Source organism: Drosophila elegans, unplaced genomic scaffold (genome assembly GCF_018152505.1).
Source record: "Drosophila elegans isolate 14027-0461.03 unplaced genomic scaffold, ASM1815250v1 contig_433, whole genome shotgun sequence".
In the NCBI taxonomy this organism is placed as follows: Eukaryota; Metazoa; Arthropoda; class Insecta; order Diptera; family Drosophilidae; genus Drosophila; species Drosophila elegans.
This window is the reverse complement of record NW_024545820.1, coordinates 999,564-1,011,695: the sequence shown is the minus strand read 5'-3', so window position 1 is coordinate 1,011,695 and position 12,132 is coordinate 999,564. Positions and strand designations below refer to the sequence as shown.

Below are 12,132 nucleotides of genomic sequence, written 5' to 3'. Positions count from 1 at the left end.
GATATTTCGGAGATCGATTCGACCGAATCCGCCGCCAGGGATACCCCAACAAGTGCTGCGATGACGGGCGAAGTAAACGCCGTACCGACTTCCGCATTGGAGTTGGCGGAACCCGCAGAAGGGGAGGATGACCTTTGCCCATTACCGGAGGGCTGGATTGGTGGTAGCGGTTTGCGTTACCTACCTAGACGTATTGTCCAGGAGATCAGAAGGAAGGTAGCGGCCCGGGCCGGCCGCGGACGCCGAGTCCGCATAGGTATAGGAGGCGACGGACTCCGCTTCATCGTCACCATCAAGAGTGACGGGAGCCTCTTTATCGCCCCACGGGAAGAAAGAGTGGGGGGGGTATGTAACGTACACACCTAGACGGTGTACGATACAATTTTTAGTAGTATGTAAGGTTATAGGTGTAAGCGACTTATCATGAATAATAAATATTAAGTTAATAGTATGTAAGGTATTAGGTGTAAGCGACGCATAATGGATAATAAATATTAAGTTGAAACCGAATATTAATTAAGTTCCAAACCCGAGTGGCAACGCCAGCCGATATTTAGTGAGTAATAGAAAATACTAGAAATTTAGGAACATACTAGAAATCCCGAAAGCGAGAAAAAGGGAGCGTGGGGAAGGTGGTCATACACCGATCGAGCGAGCGGTCTCTCGTGTCGGAATAGTAAGACGGGCCGGACGTGTCTCCCGCAGCGATTTTCCGTATAATCCGAGTAACGCCTCGACCGCGCGGCGGCACGCGACCAGTGAATAAGTGAGCTGATCGGTGTTTTAAGGTTAGTGTGTATAATATTCCTCCACGTTGAGTAAAGACGGTGTAGCGGACTCGTAGGAGGGTATTAGATAAAAAAAAAATAATCTAGAAAAAAAAAGAAATAAAGAGAAGTATAAGTGAAATCCCTCGTTTGTGATTCTTTTATTCGCAGTCGACCAGTAGCTTCTCTCCTTGTAGTGCATGTGGCCTGTACGCGAACATTTGGCCCGTCTGGTCTAGTATCTTAGCTTCCCTCTTAGTAGTATTTGAGACCTGTACGCGGACACCCGGCCCGTCTGGTCTAGTATCTTGGCCCCCCACATCGTAGTATTTGAGACCCGCACGTGGACACTCGTCCCGTCTGGTCTTGTATCTTAGATTCCCCCCTTCGTAGCGCATGCGACCGGTACGCGGACACCCGGCCCGTCTGGTCTGGTATCCTAGCTTCCCTCATCGTAGCATTTGAGACCTGCACGTGGACACCCGTCCCGTCTGGTCTAGTATCTTAGATTTCCCCCCTTCGTAGCGCATGCGACCGGCACGCGGACACCCGGCCCGTATGGCCTAGTGCCCTAGCTTTCCTCCTCGTAGCGCATGCGACCGGCACGCGGACACCCGGCCCGTCTGGTCTAGTACTCTAGCTTTCCTCCTCGTAGTGCATGTGATCTGCGCGCGGACATCATTCCCGACTGGTCAATCATACCGCCATCCTTTTCTTTCCAATCCCCCCACGTCCGACAAATTCTACCCGTCTTGGCCTCGCCCGAAGATCCAGCCCGGTGGATTTTTGGCATCCGATACGTCGAAAACGACTTGCGCGTGACGCCACCCACCAGCCGAAATAGTGTCCCGGCTTGGCCTCGCCTGAAGGTCCAGCTCGGTGGATTTTTGGCCTCTGACACGCGGAAAACGTCTTACGTGTCCCAATCGCGGAAGTGAACAGTGGGATTACCCGGCGTTCCCACCCTCGTGAAGTCGTTCGCCTGGCTTGGCCTCGCCCCAAAGTCCAGCCCGTGGAATTTTTAACTCCGGAGCGAGATACGGCGCAATCATTTCCTACACTACCTCTCTCTCCTGGCGTCCATAAGAACTTTCGGCGTGACCTCCCAAACGACTCATTCACTCGTTGAATGAAACTCTCTAGTCCGGTGTTGCGGTGATTTACAAATTTCTTGTAAAGGACTCCTGGATCTGACTGAGATCTGTACCCCGTCCAGAGAGCATCCTTACAAGGTTTTCTTTTAAGACAGAAATATTGGAGTGGAAATAGTTGGCGCCTCTGCTGACCGGAATGGCGGTGGTGAATTTTGGCTTGAAGGAGTGATCCGCTGAGCATTGGCAAAAATAATATTTTAAGTTGCGGTTGTTACTTCGAAAAAAGAGGAAATGTAGGTGAATAATAAGTGAAAAAATAAATATTTCGGTTATTTCGCTTTTTTGATAAAACCCATATTTCGGCAGAGTTACTCGGACATTAAAGTGGAGGTGGCTTAGTGAGAGTGGATGGAAACACGACGAAAGCGGTCGTCAAAGATGACCAGAAGTCTGCTCAGGGGCTTTTTACAAACTTGTAATTAATGACACAGAGTATGTTTCGAATTTGAAAAGTTAGAATTCATTGACTTTTACAAGGTTAAATTTCAAAACGAATTTAAACGCAATAAACTTGTAATATGGTGGCAGATGCGGTTCTCCGTTGCAAGCGCGCAACTATTGGCGCTGGGAGACCCCGAAGGCGACGCCTGCGAAAACTGTGGTTATAAGCGTTAGTTTTAATTTATTTGTTTACTTTTTATTTAGCATTCATAATTGAAGCGCTTCACAGATGGAAATGTAATCCAAAAGTAAGTGAGTTTATTATATTTTCAATTGTATTAAGGTTTGCAAACGCAAGATAAACCAAATGTTTGACAAAAGAAAAGAAATCGCAACGAATACCTGTAAATCGTTCTAATGCTTCGCGAGAACTAATTTGCGAAAGAAAAAAAGTTAACAGACTTCCTTCCCTTTCCCCTTTACCCTCTAAATGAACGGATAAGCAGCATCATCAGCACCAGCTTTTGAGCTCGCTATGGGAAATAACTAAATATTGAGATCTGCAAAAGCAATCTAGACGAAGTAAATGGTGAAGTCGAATTTAGATAAATAATTAATGTTCTTTTGTTAAGTTTTAGGAATCCTTTTTATGCTTACCGTTTTTGAAATAGTTTTAAGTTAATAAATTATAATTCATTTTTTTTTTTTGTTTACATATGCATTTTATTTATTGAATGTTCTCTGAATTGAAACTAACAATAAGTATATAAAATCCTAAATTAAAACTATATCTGACAGTCAAGATGACTGACGCGAGATGAAAGGGCTCTAATAACTATTGCTGAGCTGGAAGGTCATTTCGTTGTAATAGGGTCCGGTTGGAAATCCTGGCTAGGCCCCTGGCGAGCTGGTTTGGATGAGAAGTTATTTTGGCGTGGAAGGCCGCTTTTTGTTTTGATATTTCATCTTTTACGGGTAGAATGCTAAGATCTCTGTGGATGTTGTCGTTCCGAACATACCAAGGTGCCCCTGTGATAGTTCTCAGAATTTTTGATTGTGCTCGCTGGATAATATCGATGTTACTGCTGCTCGCGTTTCCCCACAATTGGTAGCCGTAAGTCCAGACTGGCTTAAGAGTTGGATTGTAGAGCAGGACCTTAAAGACTAGGCAGAGGGGGAGCGAGCGTTTATGAGCCTATGAAGGCTACTGGATTTTAGTTTTAGATGAATTTTCTTAGCTTCGATATATCTCCGCCATGTAAGTCTCCTGTCTAGGTGGATCCCAAGGTACGTTACATCGTCAGATTGTGGAAGTGGCGTGTTATTTAGAGTTAGCGTTGGACACGTTTGTCCGTTAAGAGTAAACGTTATGTGTTTACACTTTTGCGCATTTATTTTTATACGCCAGATCAGCTAGTAGTGCTGTTGCCTGAATTGGGCATTTGGACCGACTTAGGATCGCGGTATCGTCTGCGAATGTAGAAGTAGTTAGCCGCTCGTTCTTGGGAATATCTGCGGTGTAAAGGAGAAATAGAGTTGGACCAAGGGCGGACTTCTGCCCGTGGAATTGATGAAGGAAATGGTGACTCGTTGGGTTCCCTTTTATTCACTCTGATTTTTATTTCAATATAATTTATTTCACATAAGTTGCACAACTTCACTTAGTGGCTTCGTAGTCATAACTGCTTAACTCTACTTAAATCTAATGCTAGGAGAGCGGGGGTGGAGACTGTTAACAGACCGAGAGCGAGATGAGAGTTCATCTGGACATAACTGCTCTCGACTGTTAACGCATAATTTGGACAGTGGCCCCTCCTTGGCGCGGACATTCTCCCCCCCTTGCGACGGCAAACGTATCAACCAAGTTTTCCACACGTCTGGCGCCTTAAGATTGTCTACAGGATCCCGAGACAATCCAGCCGAACACAGTGCTTTGTACGACAGGCAGCCCCTCATCCAGATTTAGGAACCCGGGTTGGATGACGTCACGATAGACGTCAGAGCCCAACACCAGGGATATCGTCGCCGGGCGATGAAACTGTTCATCAGCAAGACGGATATCATTAAACCTAGCGCGAACATCGTCGGCTAGTGCACGGATTGGAGTGCGAGTGGAGAAGTTGGGGCTGACCTTGAGCACCACGTCGATTTTGAAGGTGCCTGTTCGTGACCTTATCGTCGCCGAACAGACCGTCTCGTCTCCGACGCTTGTCGTGGGGAGCCGGAACGCCGTAGCGAGCGATCTATCAATGGTGCTCACCGGGGAACACGGGTCGATCAGGGCACCCGTCTCGTATTTATTGGTTCCTGTGTCGAGAACCACGATGGCCGTCGGGATGATTTGCACACTCCGATGCTGCAACAGAGACGCCACAGACGGAGCTGCAGTTGGCGCTTCGGCCTGGTCGGAATGCTGGGCACGATTCCGCGGGCTGGGTGTTGGACCCCGAGAGCGTGAGCCGGAAGCCGATGGGCGTGATGCAGTTACCGAAGGTCGCACTGGAGAAATTGACTGGCGGCGCGAACTGGAAGACTCGCGCATATGGAGCAACGTGTGGTGGTCCTGCCCACATTTCTTGCACGTGTCTCCACTGCGACATACTTCTTCGGAGTGCTGATGTGCCAGGCAATTAGCGCAGTATTTGTTAATGATAACGGCGCGTAGCCGCCTTTCAGTACTGAGCCTCAGAAACCTGTTGCATTTCCGTAGCGGATGGATTCCCCGACAGACTCGGCAGCGGTAGGATCGAGTACCTCGGGAACGTCTGTCGTCCAGAGCTTGGGCGCTGCGAGGTCGTGGAGCCATGGTTTTAATGCTTTAATATATAAAAAAAAAATAAATGATAAGTACATTTAGTGTCAAGCGTGAACGAATTTTGGAGCATGAGGACAGAAGGCACTATTTTGGAAGTACTGAGACTGCCTTGGCTTCCATAGGAAGAAGTACTAGCTTATGGACGGGGCGTTTAATAATTCCTCGAGCGGTACGGATTTCTACTACGCGAACTCTACTATCGGCCCCTGGAAAGACAGATACAACTCTGCCGAGCCGCCAGTCGTTTGATGGCATATTGTCTTCTTTGACTACCACCATATCATCGACTTGTATATCTTTGGACGGATTCTGCCACTTATTGCGCTTGTGCAGTTCCTTTAAATATTCCTCTTTCCATCGCGCACTGAACTGCTGATGCAGGGCCTTTAAATGTTGCCAGCGATTTATAATCGACTTAGCATCGCCCTTAATTTCGGGTTCAGCTGTGGAAAGCAACGGACCCCCAATCAGAAAGTGGCCTGGCGTTAACGCCAACAAATCAGAAGGATTTTCGGACATGGGAGACAGTGGCCTGGAGTTAAGGCACGCTTCAACTTTGGCAAGAAGGGTAGAGAGCTCTTCAAACGTATACTTCCGACTTGACGTCGACTTGTAGAAAAGTGTTTTAAAGCTTTTCACTTCAGCCTCCCATAGTCCTCCCATATGTGGAGCTCCTGGTGGAATGAAACGCCACAAAAGTCCCTGATGGCTATAGGCATCAGTCACAGACTCCTTGATCGCTTGCATAAAATCACGCGAAAGTAGAGTCGCTGCCCCCACAAAGGTTTTGCCATTATCCGAATGAACCCGCTGAGGACAACCCCTCCTCGCTACGAATCGGGCAAAGGCTGCGAGGAACTTCTCGGTTATGAGGTCGGAAGTAGGCTCTAAATGGATCGCCTTTGTGGAGAAACATACAAACACGCAAACATATCCCTTGGTAATGAGGCATGCTCTGCCTGTATAGTTTTTTATTTCAAATGGGCCTGCATAATCAATGCCAGTATATGTAAAAGGCCTGGAAAAGGACACTCGATCGGTCGGAAGATCGCCCATTAATTGCGTCTGTAATTTCTTCTTGTAAATAGTACACACCTTACAGGCGTTTAGCACAGCTTTTACCAGATTCTTGAGTTTAGGAATCCAATACTTCGATCGAATGAGGCGTACCACTAGTTGGTTGCCGCCATGCAGGGAAATCTGGTGTGAAAAAAGGACGAGCAGACGAGAAAGCCTACAGTTATATGGCAGTATAATAGGATGGCGCTCGTCATACTGAAGTGCTGTTGAGGCAGTAATGCGACCACATGCTCTTAAAAGGCCGTGCTGGTCTAGGAATGGAAACAGGTTGGCTATCGGGCTGGACACTGGAATTGGACACTTATCGTTTAGGAATTTAAGCTCTTGGGTATATTCCTCACGTTGAGCATATAGAATAAGGGCTCTTTCAGCTTCTCGGACCTCCTCCTTTGTAGGCCGGTCAGCTGGGCCCCTCGGCATCTTGCGGCAGCGTTGAGTGAACCGTAACACGTACGCAAGGACCCGCAGAGCCTTGTCCAATTTGGAGAATCGCTCCAGAAAATCGTCGGATGGGGCCTTTGCGAAATTGACCTTCACAGCACGCTGCTCTAAGTCTGTAACTGGAGTCGCAAGCCCCTGTGTTGGCCACTGGCCTTTTGGCTGTTGTAAGCAGTCCGGTCCTTTCCACCAGAGTTGGCTGTGAACCAGATCCTGCAGCGAAACTCCTCGGCTGGCTAGGTCCGCGGGATTGTGTTCAGATCGCACATGCGCCCAATGCTCAGCGCTCGTCACCTGAGTAATCCTGGTCACTCGGTTGGCTACAAACGTGGCCCATTGGCATGCCGGTTTGTTCAACCATGCGAGGACGATGGTGGAATCAGTCCAGCAGGAAATGTCGGAATTGGAAATTTGCATATTCGGAAGGATAACTGCGATCATTTCTGACAACAACAAGGCCCCACACAGTTCGAGCCGTGGAAGGGACACCGTTTTAACAGGTGCGACTCGGGTCTTGGCGGTAAGCAGATGTGTCATAATATTATGTCCTACTTCAACCCGCAAGTATATTGCGGCCCCATATGCCTTCTGCGACGCATCACAAAACCCATGATGCTCGACTTTCACACCTGGCTGGAACCCAACCCACCTAGGATTACGGATTTGCTTGAGCTCGGAATAGCTGCGCAAAAACTCTTGCCATCTTTGATTCATTTCTGTGGGGATATTTTCATCCCAGCCCAACTGTTGCAACCAAATTTCTTGCATAAAGATTTTTGAGCGGACAATAAACGGGGACAGCCATCCCGCGGGGTCAAAAAGTTTCGCGATCTGGGAAAGAACCTCTCTCTTCGTATACGTAGATTCAATCGAAACTAGCGGTGGAACAAAATAGAACTCGTCCGAGGTCGCATTCCACGGAACCCCCAGTGTTTTGGTAGTGCTTTCGGAATTGAGATCGCGAAAGTCATCGTGGAGTAGGTGTTCGTTAGGGATAGCTTCGAGTATGCTATTCTGATTCGCCGTCCACTTTCTCAACGGGAACCCGGCAAGGTTAAAAGCGTGGCAAAGCTCGCTGATAGCAAGTCGAGCCTCTTGTATGCAATTGGCCCCTGCCAGAACATCGTCTACGTACATAAAATGCCGAATAATATTGGTTGCTTTAGGAAATTCCGTTTCTACGTCGTCTGCCAATTGTTGGAGTACGCGAAGTGCCAGAAACGGTGCACAGTTGACACCAAAGGTGACGGTTTTTAGTTCGAAATCGCTTACTTCTCCTTCTTTGTTGCGGAATAAGATTCTTTGGAACGGCGTGTGCTTGGGATCGACCCAGATTTGACGGTACATTTTTGTAATGTCTGCACTGAACACGTACTGGAAATAACGCCACTTCAAGATCTGAATGGTTAAATCAGATTGTAGGACTGGACCAGCATGAAGAATATCGTTCAAGCTTGTCCCATTTGCTGAAGGGCTAGAAGCATTGAATACCACGCGTAGTTTGGTGGTGGTGCTCTCGGGTTTGATCACAGCATGGTGTGGAAGATAATAGTTTGGAGTATCGTAAGACGGGGGAACTTCTCTCATATGACCCAGATCCAAATACTCTTGAATGACTGAGTCATATTGCTCTTTTAGTGGAAAGTCTCTTTTTAAACGGTTTTCGTTCCTCAGAAGATGAGCTAGGGCAATGGATCGCGAGTGCCCCAATTTGGATCCGAAATTTTCGGGTTCGCGAAACGGTAACGTTACCACGTATTTCCCGCTTGCGTCTCTAGTGGTGGTTTGGAGAAAATTGCTCTCGCAATAGGAATCGGATTCCTTTACCCTCCTTGTTGGTATATTCTCCACCTCCCAAAACTTAGTGAGAAGTTTTTCTAAGACCCTGTCACTTGTTTCGGTTATCTGGGTCGTGAAAGCTGCTACCCGCTTTTGGACTGATGCATTGGACACTGGGCCGGTAAGCACCCAGCCAAAAATAGTCTCCTGTCCTAGCAGCGAGCCGCAAATGTTGGTGCGCGTGCCGCTCAGCAACACGGACGGTAAAATGTCGGCTCCGATCAGAACATCTATCTGGGAACTCTCTAAAAATGTTGGATCTGCCAGGGGGATGGCCGGTAAATCAACCAGCGCATCTCGTGGAATTGGGTACGACGGAAGCATTCCAGCCAGTTCGGGCAAGACGTAAGCTGTGGTTTCTAGCTGAAGGCCTGGCTTATTAGGGGCTCGAATAGAAAAATGGCAGAGCTTGGTCGCCTGAGCGGAAACGGTTTGATTTAAGCCCGAAACTTGGGCTTGGATAAGGCGGAATGGCAGCTTAATCAGATTGAACAGGCGTTCCGAAATAAACGTTGCCTCAGAACCCGAGTCTATTAGAGCCCGAGCCCTGTAGTTCGTTCCCAAGTGGCATATATCAATAATGGCCGTGCCTAGCAAAACCGCTCTAGCCCCGGTTGCGAAATAGTTCTGCACACTGGGTGGATTTTCTAGACCGGTAGCGGCCCCTTGCACCGCTGGGTTTTGAGGGCTTGCAGACGAACTACTTGCGGAAGTTGACCCACGGGAAATGGGGTTGCCTTTATGCAACAGTGTATGATGCCGAGCTCGGCATGTGAAACAGCTGTGAGTGCTAGTACAGTCACGTAGCTGGTGTCCTCTTGCGAAGCAATTTAGGCAAAGCTGTTTTTTTTGATGTAGATTGTTCGCGCGTCCACAGACATCTGGAGAAAGCGCTGGCATAAGCGCACTGGATGACTTTCTTTTGAGCACAGGTCGCAATTCTTTGGTTTAGTAACTACCTTGGCTTCGAAAGAGTTGAGCTTCCTGGGAACGGGTTGACTCTTAGCGGTAGAGTGATTGCTGTGGCTGGGTTTCATATCCTCAATCGCCTCTAGCGTTCGGTATCGTTCGCTAAGAAACGTGTTCATTTCATCCCAGGTCGGAATGTCGGACTTGGATGAAAGGGACTGCTCCCATAAGGAAAGGGTCAGTTTCGGCAATCTACTGGCGCACAGGAATACCAGGAGACAGTCCCAGTTCTCCGTGGAAATGTTGGAATGAGCCAGCGCTATCAAACACCCTTGGATTGTGCTCTGTAGGTCTTTCAGTGCCTGGCCAGATTCGGTATTTACGGAACCCAAATTAAAAAGCAGTTTGAGTTGGCTATTTACTAGCAGTCTCTTATTTTCGAAACGGTCTCGAAGTGCTTCCCAAGCTGAATTGAAACCCTCATTTGTAAGAGGGGATTTGGACACGATTGCCTTAGCCTCGCCGCTAGTTTTAGCGTTGAGATGGAAAAGTTTTTTCGACCGATGTCAACCTAGGATTGTTGACATAAACTGCGGTAAAAAGATCCCTAAATGTTGGCCATTTCAAATAGTCTCCTTCGAAAACCTCAGTGTCGCATGGCGGTAGTCGGCAGCCGGACGAAAGCGGAATGGGCAGGGTGTTGGAATTGGCGTTGGCCGTTTGAGTTTTCACTCGCTCAATTTGTTCACTGAGTTTCGCGGTACAGGATTCGTAAACTTCATAGCAATGCTCATATTTGGCTTGCAGAAGTTCTAACATTGCATGCGCCTCCCCGCCCCCCGCAAGAATTGCGTCTGAACATACTTCGTACTCGTTCTCTACCCTGTCCCATAATGCCTTGATTTGATCACGTCGAACTTGGCACGTGTGGACCGAAGGATCTGAAGCCCCTGACACGTTTATTCTGGCTTCAAATGTGCTCAGACGGTCAGAGATCGAAATAAATTTGTCTAAAACTGCGTCGCGCTGGGCCATCTTTACGCTGGATCGCGTGATTTTTATTTGTGGAACTACAGGAGCGTTTAAGGAGCTGTCGCTTTTTGCGTTGGAAATCAACGCTTTGGGTTCTTGTTTACCCTGAGACACACGAGGGGACGCTGATCGTGGTCGCTCTAAGCTTACCCGCGGGGTTGTCTTCAAATTTTTCTTATCCCCTATGGGCATGCTCGAATAAGGATCAGGAAATTGGCTCTATTCGCAGTAAAATAAAAATCAATTTTATATTAAAATCAATGGACTCGTATTGATCTTGATTCCAAAATTATGTTTACTATTAATTGGTTTAATAAGCAGTAAATAAAAAACCTGGAATTTATGGAATGGAATGAATGACAATTTTTTTTTTTGGAACGAAGCATATAGGAAATATATCAAAAAGATAAATTGTATATATCCAGAATAGTCACGCTGCTGTGGGATTTGCCAATGACTACTTGGTAATTCGATAGGAAAAAATTAATAAACAATGTTAGTTGGAACACAACAAAACAATTTTTTAAGGTGTATTATTTATATATAATGTCGTATTTATTGTTTAATTATGCTTTGTTTGCCCACAGGTTACTTGAGTTGTTTATTATTGCTTGAGTTATTTATTATTATTTCTTGTATGGAATGGCGCACTGATGTTTATAAATAATAATCAATAATAATAATATATGCCAATATATCGCGTTTTATATGTGACGAAATGAATGGAATGTAACAATAACCCTTTTGAATATTTCCACTGTCCCAAGTGGATTTGGTCGCTCAAGCTTTGACGGAATGAATGGAATGTAACAATAAACCTGTTGAATGTTTCCACTGTCCCAAGTGGAATTGGTTGATCAAGCTTGGGATATATATGTATATATGTATAAGGAAATAACTTTACACAAAAAAAAAACGCAGGTGGAGCTGGAGTATTTCGTTATTAAATTTATTTGCTGCTCCGTCGTGTCGTGCGTAGCCCTCTTGATATGTCTGGTTATTTCTCACATACACTTGTTTGATGTTGTTTATGTAAACAAATACTTGACAAAGATAAAATTAATTTGAAATATGTGTGATCACTTTGCGTTTATTCTTTAACACACATAAACTGGGATGGTTGGGATGTTTGCTGGAAATGTTTGTTGTTTGTGGACTGTATTGTATTTTATTTTCGTATATGTATATGTTTCACGAATATGCGAATGTGGATATGTAAAATTATTATTTTAAATTATGTACGTATGTGAATAATTTTCTGGAATGTACGTAAGTGAATATATTTTCGGAAATGTACGTATGTAAATATGTTTCTGGAATGTACGTATGTAAATATGTTTCTGGAATGTACGTATGTAAATATGTTTCTGGAATGTACGTATGTAAATATGTTTCTGGAACGTACGTATGTGAATATAAAATGGAAATGGAAAAAAGGAAAACCGTGGAGTCGCAAAATGGCGATCGGTTGGAAATAGTAAAAATCGTACTTATCTTTTGTTCTTAAAATTGAAGAAAATCCACCGGTGCCGCTGGGAATTGCAGATCGATCCGGCTCGAAGGACCACAAAATGAAAAAGCTGGGGGGGGTGGCGGACTTCTGCCCGTGGAATTGATGAAGGAAATGGTGACTCGTTGGGTTCCCTTTTATTCACTCTGATTTTTATTTCAATATAATTTATTTCACATAAGTTGCACAACTTCACTTAGTGGCTTC

The 12,132-nt window shown here is 46.0% G+C and overlaps 1 protein-coding gene across 1 annotated transcript; it reads right to left on the bottom strand.

Annotated features, from left to right (window-relative positions):
- Positions 1 to 4,187: 4,187 nt before the first annotated feature.
- Positions 4,188 to 11,929, bottom strand: LOC121467512. Its single transcript, XM_041708930.1, has 2 exons — positions 11,906 to 11,929; positions 4,188 to 5,118 (listed from the first exon to the last, which is right to left on the bottom strand). Exon 2 carries the CDS (start codon positions 5,106 to 5,108, stop codon positions 4,188 to 4,190), a length of 921 nt encoding a protein of 306 aa, XP_041564864.1. The 5' UTR covers positions 5,109 to 5,118; positions 11,906 to 11,929.
- Between the last annotated feature and the right edge of the window lie 203 nt (positions 11,930 to 12,132).

What these genes read in the sequence shown, in the direction of transcription:
- LOC121467512 (XM_041708930.1), bottom strand. Translation starts at nt 5,108, where the DNA reads ATGGCTCCACGACCTCGCAGCGCCCAAGCTCTGGACGACAGACGTTCC.